Genomic DNA, 11343 nt, shown 5'->3' with positions numbered 1-11343 from the left:
TCAATTATGTTTAATCTAAAAGACCTATATCTTCATTTTATATGTTTTCATTTTCTTTTATTAAAACCTTATTTTTTAAAAAAAATTTTTTTTTTTTCTTTTTTTTAATACATTTTAAACAATATTCAATTATTAAATTTAATTTTTTAAAAATAAAATTTCTTATTAACTTTGTTATAATTATTCTTATATTTTTTACAAATTTTCTTTATATTTTTTTTCATTTTCTTATTTTTCTTCAATTTCGTTTATTGTTTATTACATTTTAACTCTCTATTCAATATTGAATTCCATATTATTAGTTAATTTATTGACTAAATTTTCCTTATTTTTTTCAATATTTTAAAATGAAGTATTTAAAGAATGAAATTATCCTCGAATATTCTTATTTAACTTTTATTTCAAAAAAATATTATCCTTTAAAAGTTTACCATAGTAGTATTAATTATCTAATAAGTTTCTATATTTTTACAATTCCTCATTATTTAATACTTTCAAATCATTTAATAAATTTTAATCATTTCCTCCTTAAGAAGTTTTTAATAACTTTTCTATTTTATCGATTCTATATTATTATAATTTAATAATTTATCTATATTAAAGTTCATTTTATTAGAACATTTTCGCAAATTACATGTGTTAAAGTAATTAATCTTGATTTTAGCATAATTAAACGTTACTTTTTTATTCATTTTCTTGTGCTAATTCTAAATAGTAATGACATAACTCTTCACTTTCTTACATTTTCTTATTAATTTCTTAGTAAACTTTTAAAATATTATCATCAATAATAATATTATTATTATTTAGTTCCTAATTTATGTTATATATTTCATTTTTTTATATCGTTTCTCTAAACTTTATATTCTCAATTTTCAACTTCATTAATTCCTAATTCATAAATTCTATATTCTTAATACTATCCTAGTTAATTGTGACTTTGTTTTTTATCAATTTAACCCTTTAAGCGAACTTTAATGTTGACAAAGTTTCCTAAAAAGCCTATTGACAAGGCGAAATATTTGCAATTAATTTTGTTTTGGAATTTCCTCCTAAAGAATCTTTTAATAAGAAGGTTAATTTTGAATCTCGATAATGAATATGTCTATTTTTACCACTTTCTTATTCTACTAAAGAATTAATTACATTTCCTAAAATACTTAATGATTTATTTATGTTACAACCTTCTTTTATCCTTTCAATGTTTTGCGCATTTAATTGTTTTGTTCGTTCACTTCCTGCTAAATCTACAAAACTAAATCTACTATATTTTTTGTATTCTCCACTTTTTTAATGTTGCTTTTATTTTTATAATTAATTTTTGTTTTTTTTTTTTTCTAAATAATAATATATACTGTTTGCTACAAATGAATACAAAATACTGAATGAGAACGAGAAGATTCCCTATTCATTTATGTAAAAGCAACATGACGGTTTTTAGTTCCTGTTTTTAATATGTTTATTGCTGTGTATCTATTCAAAGTTTATATTTCAGTTAATCCATCTATGTAAACACCCTTTATTTTTATATTTTTTATAAATGTAATAATTTTTTATTTTTTCTAACTTTTTTTATATCTTCTCTTATTTAAAGGTTTTTCTCTTAAATATTTAGTAAGTCAATTATATGCTCATTATATATTTCTATGTAACTACACTTTACTAGATAATCAGTATTTTCTTCATTATTTAATTAGTTTTGTATGTACTAAAATAAATAATCAAGTACCCTTGGTAGTATGCCTCTGTGTTCATTTTCTTAAATATTATCTATAATTTTTTATGGTCCTGTTATTGAATATGTTTTTCCTGCACCTGTTTATCCATATGCCAAAATGCAAGTATTATAACCTAATAAAATAATTTTATTTTATTTATTTTTAATAAAAAAAAAAACCTTAAAAATAATTATCAGCTGAAGGAAGGGCAACTTTTGTAAATAATTCTTATTAGTTTGTATATTCGTTTGCTATATAATCAAAAGTAAATAGTTTAGAATTCATTGATTAATGTAAATATATTGTATTTGGATATTATGGTTCCACATTTATACATTGAATTTCATTATCTTGTGTTTCTTGTTCGTTTAAGGGTCTTATCCTAACTGTAACATATATCTATGATTTTTCTGTATAATTTATTTCTCTTATAGTTTGGTTTATACATTATTTTTCAGATTACATTTAAATATTTTTTTATAATTTTTTATTTTATTTTTTATTATTGAATATAAAAATTTATATTAAAAAATAATATAATTTTATAGGGAATACATTTATTTCTTAATTTTAATTAAAATATATAATATTTAAATTTAATTATATATAAATCAAAAAAAAACAATTTATTATTTTAGATTTTATAAGGCTTTTATAAAATAATAAAAATAAATTGCTTGATTCTGAATAATTAAAAATCCAATTTTTCAAAAACTAAATTAATCTTTTTAATTTTGAAATATAAAAAAAACAATTAATAACAAATTTTTAAAAAATTATTTATATATGAACCAAAAGATATTAAGCAATTTTTTTATTCATTTAAAAATAATATGTATTTTTGATTTATAAATAAATTCATATCAAAAAGTACTAGATAACTTATAAACTATTTAAGAAAAAAATTTTATGTATATATTTACATTTAAAAAAATAACATTGAAATTGATTGTGATTAAAATATTTGTAGAGCAATTATTTTATAAAATTAATATTAGAATTTTAGTTATTTTTAGAATTTTAAAATATATTAAAATTATTATCATTTAAAGCATACAATAAATAAATTACATTTAAATAAAAAATAATATTTCAATTAATTATATTTTTAATATAAAATACATTTAAGATTTTGTTTATGTAATTACATTTTCAATATATATTGTTTTAATTAATAATATTAATTATTTATATTTATTAATTAATAAATATATTTTTAATATTTTTTTTTTTTTATATGAATAAAATATATAAATGTAATCATTTTTTTTTTTAAATATATTATATATAGTATATATAATAAATAAAGCTGATTCACAATAACTATTTGTTATCATTCCATATAAACCATTTTCCTTATAAAGCTTATAAGAATTAGTATAATAATTCCATAGGATATTATATACTATAAAGTCCAAAACAATAAAATCTATCATTAAAAACTACATTTTAAGCCATACACTAGAAACCTTTTCTAACGCTTTCATTTATTTTTTCAGGAATTAAACTAGTATTTCCGGTATAATAATGACTAATATATTTATATATAATAGCTTCATCATTAACTAACTTTTCAAAAGCAAGTTCGTAAATACTTTAATTATTAACTTCAATCAAACCATATTCGTTTTTAAAGTTATAAGCTAAATCCCATGCAGGCATAATATCTGTTCTTTAATTAGCTTTTTCCAAATCAAGTCTATATTAATAATAATTAATTAGAGTTTATCCTTCAAATTCAAATATTCTATATGAAGGATTCTAATAAGAGTATGTAGTTGCTGAAGGAGCTATAAATATACTTCCCACTGCTCTTTTTTCACCACTAGAGCTAATAACAGTTTCTATATGGTCATTATGAGTATGTCCTTTTTAAAAAAAATATTAGATTATTAAAACTAGCTAAATAAAATTTACCGAAAAACTATCCTTTGATAGTATTTTCAAATCTATCAATCAAAACTTAATATCTCATAGCCCATAAAGATGAACAAGTATTATCTCCAGGTGGAATATGTCCTATTATTATTACATCCTGTTTATTTTTTTCACTTTCAAATAAAGTTTAATACATGAATTATATTTAACTATTTGGATCTGTATTATTTTAAATTAGGAAAAAATTAAGATTATCACAAACTTAGGTATTAATTGCTAAAATACGTAGATTTAAGCTTTTATCAAATTAAGTATAGTAACCATAATTATATAACGTATTGTAAGCTTCTTCATCTAACCATTATTTCCACATTTCTGCACTTTCTTGTTTTACCCATTTAGTTGTATCATTTTTTATATTTATATCATATTATCCACATGGGTAAAGTTCATGATTTCCAAAAATAGGATAAACAGGAGTTCTCGGGTATATGTTTTTATTAGATTAGTTATTTCGTTTTATGGAAGAGTCTAATTTGTTTTATTTTGATGCCAAACATCATGACTTATGTTATCTCCTGTCCATATAATTGCCTTTATATTTGCTTTTTTCTTAGTGTCTTCTAAAAGAGCTTCTACTGTTCTTAATGGAATGTCACATTTGGCTAATGTTCCCCAATATTTAGCCTTCTTTTTATCATCAAGAGGATATGAACCACTTTCAGGTCTACAACAGAAATATTCAGAACAGTCTGCAAGAGAATTTTCAGTGTATTCTAAGTCAAGATGAATATCGGATAATTGAAGAATGTGTTATTTATTATTTTTGCTTTATTCCTTGTTTGTATAGTTTAAAGGCTTATCTTTTAGAATTTCAGCTTTCCATTTGTTAAAGTCGACTTTTTAGCGAGGATCTTTACAGGCTCTTATATATACACATACATGATTTGATGTTAAATATCGAGAATATAAATTATTTACAAAAGAATCGAAAAAATCTTACATAATGCCATAACAAACCTTTTTTTATTTTTATCATTATATATATATATATTATTTTTTTACGTCTAAATCTAAAAATATATCACATAATTTTTCTGCAAATATACGAAGCCTGTATTTTATTTTTTCGAGTGTACTTTTGTTAAAAATACTGAATATAGATAGACATTTTTAGCAAGTGTCGAATTTTAAGTTAGATGGAAACTTTGGATTTTCTTCAGATATTAATATAAGAAGATGTTCCATTAGCTTTCTTTATATTTAATTTTTCTCATAAGGATCATTATTTAAAATTTTTGTGGTTAAGCATAAAGTAAATAAGGATATTAATAAGGTTAACAATATATTCATTTGTTTATTATTATTTTTTTTATTATTTTTTTATTTTTTATTTTAAATGTAATGTTAATAGTTATAATCTTTTAGATTCTCTAATTATGATTTATTATATTGAATGTATAATTTTTATTTTTATTCTTTTATAAATATAATAAAAATGTATTTTTATAATTTATTTTCCTTTATTTAATTATTTTTTATATAATTTGTTTTAATTGACGTATGTTTAATCTTTTTTTATTTACAATTAATAACAATAAATGTAGAGATTATAGTTTGCATTATTATTTATTATTTATTATATGCATTCTCTTTTAACTTATTTTATTTATACTTCTCATTTAAAATATTAGAATAGTTACATATTTAATTTTAAATATACTTGGTTATTTAATATTACTCTATTTTTTTTTATTATTATTAATATATTTTATATTTTTTATTAGTATATTTTTTTTTTTATATTTATTTATATATTTTACTTAATTTTATATATATATATTTAATATTAATATTTATTTTTATAAATTTTGATATTTTTATTTTTTTTCTATAAAATGATATGATTTTCTTACAAAATAATAATTTATTTACTTGCTTCACATACTGTTTAGTTTGTATTATATTTATATTTTTCTTATTTATTGCTTCCAGTTACCAAAAAAAATTCTTCAATTGGATTAATCATTGGGTTATAAGCTGTTCCAAATATTATATTTATTTCAAAACATTAATTAAGTATGTTTATTTGATAAATTTTAGAATTATTCATTTACAATAGAAAATATTCTGTCATCAATGCTCAGAAATTCTAAGATTTTATAAAACTATTAAAGAACTAAAATCCATTAATTTTTACTTCTATTATTGTACAAATCAATAATAAATTTTATACATGTGTATTATTTTTAGAATAGATTTTTATAAAATGTTATTCCATTAATATATGAATACTTATATAAAATATAAATTTATAACCTTTTATTTTTTTATTTTAATATTTTATTATTTTCTTTGTTTTTTAGGCATTAATATCAATTATATTAATAATAAGTTTTACATTATGTGATTTTTATTTATAATTAAAATATTCAAAATTGTTTTTAAGGAAATTCTACTTAAAGTTATGAAATTCATAATTTTGGTTGTTATATATAAATTAAATTATAGAATAAATTATTCTAAAAATACTAAATACATTTTTACATTCAAACTATTATTGGGATATTTTTTTAAATAATTTATATTTTGATTTAAAAAATAGAAAGAACATCCAATATAAATATTATTAAATGATTTATTACTCTTAAATAAATTAAATATTTACTTATTTTCGTGATAAATTAATAAGAATTATGCTTTAATTTATTTTCAAATATTTATATTTTATATGCAAATTCAATATGTAAAAAAATTTATTCTTATATTTATTTTAAATTATTATATTAATAAAAAAAATTTTAGTAATTTATAAAAAAATGTTATTTATTATAAATTAAAACTAAAAAAAAAAAATATAAAAAAATGATATAAGAATTTATTATTATGATTTGCATTGAAATAATATAGTTAAAAAATCTTAATACTATGAAAAAAAAAAATTAATTATCATTATTATTAAGATTTTTATCATATATTAATATATTAAATATAAATATAAATATAAATATAATATATATATATATTTATTTATATTTTATATTTTTATATTTAACTAATTATTTATCATATTATTTTTTTAATTATTATTATTCATTTTTATTTGTTTTTATGATTTTTTATGTTTTATTTCTTTCATTTATTATAATCTCAATTAATTTAATATATATTATTTATATATATTATAATTTTAATTGGCAATTATTTTTATTATAATTATTATTTATTATTATTTTAAAATAATTATTATTTAAAGTAATTTATTTTTTTATTTATTAATTATTTTATAATTTATATAAATTATTATATATTTATTATCTTTTATTAATATTTAAAATATCTTAATTTAATTATTTAATTTTTGAATACTTAAATTCATTTTTTTTTAAAAAAATATAAATATTTTTATTTTATATTATTTTTTTTTCTAATTTATTTTTTATCAAATTAATCTTTTTTTCAAATCTATTTTAAAAAATAAATATTTTATATATAAAAGCAATTATAATAAGTTTATTTAATATTTCTTTAAAAAATAAAAAATGAAAAATATTATTTTTACCACTTACAATATAAGAAATGTAATGGATCGTTATCAAGAAAGACAATACTTACTAAAAAAGACCATTTAAGACTAAAAAAGTCATATTTTCTGTTTATAAGAAGTTTCTTTTCTTTCTCCTTAATCACAAGTTCCTTTTTTAATAACAAATTGTGATAATTAAGAACTTTATACCTAATATCATGCTGAATTACAAGTTAAATTTCATGAATTACCTCCTCATATAGAGACATATGAATGTAAATTAGACGGAAATACAATACTTGTACAAAAAGGAGAATTTTAAAATGAAAAATTTAGCGTAACAGATGAAAAAATACTTCATTTGAGTGCTTTTAGAGTCTCTCATGCACTAAAATTTGAATAAAAGGATAAAAAAGAGAATTTTTTTTGGGTAGTAAACACTCATTTGCACCATATAGTACCTGACGAAGAAATAAGGTTACATTAATTGTAAAATATATATATATGGCTTTATAAAATAATGGATTTTAATAACGATAACATACTTTTATGCGGGGATTTCAATATGAAACCAATTGAAAAAGGGTATAATTTTTTAAAAAGTCTTAAATTTTAATCTATTTATGAATTTATTCATTAAAATGAACCTATAATTACATTTCCAACAGGATTATAAGCCCCTCATATGGATACAGATCCGGAAGGATGCTATGATTATATTTTTTGGAAAGGAAAAAATATTATCCCTAATAATATTTTTATTATCGGTGATTAATGTTTGGATAGTGATAAGACTATTTATCCGAGTGATCATATGGGTTTAACTGCTATTTTAGATATTTAGTTTTGATTTTTTTTTTTTTTTTTTGTCAAAAAAAATTCATTTTAATTTTTTTTTAAAAAAATAAATAAATAAATTTTATAAGTTTTTTTTTTTTTTTTTTTTTTTTTTCAAAATATTTTTTATATTAAATAAAATGTAAAACTTTGTTAGTTAAAATTAAATAGTCGTTTAAAAAGTTAAAAGTTCACAGAAAGTTTTAGTAAATTAAACTAGAATTAAAAAATCACCAAGTCTTTTTTTAGAAAACAAACCCATTTATATTTAGGAAAAAGTTATTTTTTTTTTTAAAAAAAAAACAAAAATGAACTCTTTTTTTAACAAAAAAAAGGAAAAGTAAACTTAAAAAAATAATTAAAATTAGAAAACAGTTGAATTATGGAATTATAAAAGTGAGAAAACAATATAATTAGAAGAAAAATTTAAAAGTAATAACAATAATGAAGTTTTAGAGTTAAAATAATTGATTGATAAACTAGAAAAAGCAAATTAATAGCTTTAAAATGAAGTTATAAAAAAAAATGAATATATAAGTAATATATAGAATAATTATGAAGAAATATAAAAGAACTTAATGGAAGAAGTTTAAAGATTAAATATTATTTGCAATAATTAAAATGATGATATTAATAATTTAAAAAACTAAAATATTTAATTAAAAAATTAAAATCTTTATTCATTAGAACGTTTTGTTTTATTAAATACTTTGTTTGAAATGAATCGAAATTTATTTTTTTAAAATTAAAAAATAAATTAAATAAAAAATAATTTGATTGCTAAATATAGAAATTGATTTTTTTTTTTTTTTATATTTATAATATATTTAATTTGTTTTTTTAAATATTTTTTAATTTATTTTTTAAAAAAAAATAAAAATAATATTATAAAAAAAATCATATTTTTCTAATTTAGATATTATAAAAAATGGATAGCAATATGCAAGAATTACTTAATTAATTAAAAGAAATTGTACCCAAAAACGGGCTTGTTTTTAGTGAATAGGGAATTAATTAGGAAATTATATGCAAGCCAAAAATTTTACCATTAAAAAGTATTACATTATAAAAATTAGAATAATTAGAAAAAGAGTTTGTCGAATAAGCTAAAAAATTAAATTAAAATTGACTGAAAAATTAAAATATAAATAAAAATGATAATATAATCAAAAAAAGTTATGTTATAAAAGATAATTAATATTATTTATTAGTTTAATATAATAAGATATTTGTGATTTATATAAAATTATATATAATTATATAATTTTATAAAATAAAAATTAATATTTTATATTATATATATATATATATATATATATTAATTTTAAAATATATATATATATATTATTATAAATTCAAATAATTATAAATATTAATATAATAATTTTATTTTGCAAATAAAATATTATTATTATAAATCTTTATAAAGAACATTTTTTTTTAAAAAAAATATAAACTAATTTATATATATATATATATTCAAAAAAAAAAAAAATTATAGAATTGAGAAAACTAAAAAAAATCTAACTTTTTTTTTCTTTTTTTTTCTTTTTTTTTTCTTTTTTTTTTTTTCAAAAAATTAAATAAAAATAATTTAAAAATAAATAAAATTAAGCTATTTTATTAAAATATTTATAAATATTTTTTAATAAAATGAAAAAATAAAATAAAGTGGCATAAGTTCAATAAAATGATGCACCTAATTTTTTTTTGAGTGACTTTTTATAAAATTAAAGAAATCCATCAAGTTATAAAAGTGAAGATGAAAAGAAAAAAAATCCTGAGTTAATATTGGAAACTTTAAAATCTTAATTTTATACACATATATAATAATTAAAGGAATTTCGGTTAATAGAATATTTAGGTTCTTTAAAAAAAGAAGAAGAAAAATAAAAAAATATAGATTAATATTCAGTGATTTTTCAAGAATTAATAAAAAGTATTGATGTTATGTAAAAAATTATTAAAACTTTTAATCTAAAGAAAGATAAGTAAGAATTTGCAAACCGAATTTTAAAGGATGTAGAAAATATGACATAAGTATATACTGAATTAGTTTGTGAATCTAATTTAAAATATTTAGAATGTTGTGCAGAAATATTTAGTTTGAATATTTAAAATATAAGTATAGGATATAAAATAAATTAATGGAATTTATAAATTAAATAATATATATTAAACATTTTTCCTAATTTAAATTAATAAAAAAAATAATATTCTTTACTTTCTTGTATATTTCCATGTTATAAAAAAAACAATAAATGAATTAAGATATATATATAACTATATATATTTATTAAAATATACATAAAACAAAAAAATTCAAATATATGATAATTTATAAATATGTTGTTATTTTGTAGTTTAGAATAATTACATTTATACTTAAAAGTGTCTTATTTATTATAATTAGCTGATTTTTTCGAAATAGATACTTAAAGATGATTTTTGTTAAAATAAATATTAATAGAAATAGATAAATAAGTATTTTATTAACAAATTATTTAAAAGAAACATAAAGTTTTTCAAATCAGATTGCTCATTGTAATAGATAAGAGAAAAAATAAGAATTTGAAGAATAATTACAATGAGAAGTCAGAAATATTTTAGATAGATATTCTTATTCTCTGGAATTGCATATTATCCTCGTGAAATCTCGTGAAATAGTATTCGATAAAATTGATATTTAAATTGCGAAAAAGTATTCTTTTAGCATATATAAAATTTTATAATATTTAAAATAGATAGAAATTTCTAAAATATATATAATATAATTTATAATTTTTATAAATAATTGGTGAATAAAAATAGTGATATTATAAATAAAATATAAAATATAAATACTAAAATTTAAAAAATGAATACTTCTTGATATTTTTAAGAAACAACTTATAAAAAAAAAATAATAAAATATATTAAACTTTATAGAATAATTTTAAAATACTCCTTTGAAATATATTCGATATTTTTGCTTATTTAATATACCAAATTAACATTCATTTTGTTTTTATAAATTGTATGAAAATTTATAATTTATCATTTATTTAATAAAACATAATATTAATAAATTATTAAATTTTAGTATTTTTTAAACTTACATATTATTATAATTATGTTTTTTATTTTTAAAGACAAAAATATTTTTCTCTTTTAATTTAGACTATAAAATAATATAAAATACTTTTATAATTGATAAAAAATAAATAATTGATACTTTTTATAATTAAGTTAAATGCTTAATTTTTTAAAAAAATAAAACTTTTAAATAAATAGATTGATTAAAATATTGTTATTTAAACTAAAAATATAAATATTTAATTATAAAGTTATATCAATCAATAACATAAATTTGATTAATTATATTTTATATATTAAATTTTATAA

The 11343-nt window shown here is 16.4% G+C and overlaps 3 protein-coding genes across 3 annotated transcripts, besides 25 other annotated features; 1 reads left to right on the top strand and 2 right to left on the bottom strand. All coding sequences in view use genetic code 6, as the record gives it.

Annotated features, from left to right (window-relative positions):
* Positions 1 to 2231, bottom strand: IMG5_184380 (kinesin motor domain protein; the record flags this gene model as incomplete). The annotated part of the gene is made up of 4 exons (XM_004027332.1): positions 1898 to 2231; positions 1568 to 1851; positions 1356 to 1517; positions 1 to 1299 (listed from the first exon to the last, which is right to left on the bottom strand). Exons 1-4 carry the CDS (start codon positions 2181 to 2183, stop codon positions 1 to 3), a joined length of 2031 nt encoding a protein of 676 aa, XP_004027381.1. The 5' UTR covers positions 2184 to 2231.
* Positions 212 to 246: a microsatellite.
* Positions 2232 to 2285: 54 nt separating the features above from the next.
* Positions 2286 to 2325: a microsatellite.
* Positions 2326 to 2953: 628 nt separating this feature from the next.
* Positions 2954 to 4856, bottom strand: IMG5_184370 (ser thr protein phosphatase family protein, putative). Its single transcript, XM_004027331.1, has 5 exons — positions 4662 to 4856; positions 4600 to 4616; positions 3882 to 4521; positions 3636 to 3753; positions 2954 to 3586 (listed from the first exon to the last, which is right to left on the bottom strand). Exons 1-5 carry the CDS (start codon positions 4842 to 4844, stop codon positions 3033 to 3035), a joined length of 1512 nt encoding a protein of 503 aa, XP_004027380.1. The 5' UTR covers positions 4845 to 4856; the 3' UTR covers positions 2954 to 3032.
* An 86-nt stretch (positions 4857 to 4942) lies between these two features.
* Positions 4943 to 4980: a microsatellite.
* Positions 4953 to 4993: a microsatellite.
* A 337-nt stretch (positions 4994 to 5330) lies between these two features.
* Positions 5331 to 5403: a microsatellite.
* Positions 5364 to 5410: a microsatellite.
* A 1158-nt stretch (positions 5411 to 6568) lies between these two features.
* Positions 6569 to 6619: a microsatellite.
* Positions 6571 to 6622: a microsatellite.
* Positions 6583 to 6621: a microsatellite.
* A 131-nt stretch (positions 6623 to 6753) lies between the features above and the next one.
* Positions 6754 to 6782: a microsatellite.
* A 14-nt stretch (positions 6783 to 6796) lies between these two features.
* Positions 6797 to 6923: a microsatellite.
* Positions 6820 to 6911: a microsatellite.
* Positions 6822 to 6867: a microsatellite.
* Positions 6857 to 6913: a microsatellite.
* Positions 6924 to 6998: 75 nt separating the features above from the next.
* Positions 6999 to 7039: a microsatellite.
* Positions 7012 to 7068: a microsatellite.
* Positions 7016 to 7068: a microsatellite.
* Positions 7069 to 7642: 574 nt separating this feature from the next.
* IMG5_184360 (hypothetical protein) lies at positions 7643 to 7972 on the top strand (the record flags this gene model as incomplete). Its single annotated transcript, XM_004027330.1, has 1 exon — positions 7643 to 7972. One exon carries the CDS (start codon positions 7643 to 7645, stop codon positions 7970 to 7972), a length of 330 nt encoding a protein of 109 aa, XP_004027379.1.
* A 76-nt stretch (positions 7973 to 8048) lies between these two features.
* Positions 8049 to 8074: a microsatellite.
* A 523-nt stretch (positions 8075 to 8597) lies between these two features.
* Positions 8598 to 8638: a microsatellite.
* Positions 8639 to 8774: 136 nt separating this feature from the next.
* Positions 8775 to 8824: a microsatellite.
* Positions 8825 to 9248: 424 nt separating this feature from the next.
* Positions 9249 to 9304: a microsatellite.
* A 182-nt stretch (positions 9305 to 9486) lies between these two features.
* Positions 9487 to 9531: a microsatellite.
* Positions 9488 to 9528: a microsatellite.
* Positions 9488 to 9531: a microsatellite.
* A 1251-nt stretch (positions 9532 to 10782) lies between these two features.
* Positions 10783 to 10825: a microsatellite.
* Positions 10826 to 11343: the final 518 nt, after the last annotated feature.

The sequence above is a fragment of the Ichthyophthirius multifiliis genome (assembly GCF_000220395.1).
Source record: "Ichthyophthirius multifiliis unplaced genomic scaffold scaff_1120509251336, whole genome shotgun sequence".
NCBI lineage: Eukaryota > Ciliophora > Oligohymenophorea > Hymenostomatida > Ichthyophthirius > Ichthyophthirius multifiliis.
This window is presented reverse-complemented; position numbering and strand designations above follow the sequence as displayed.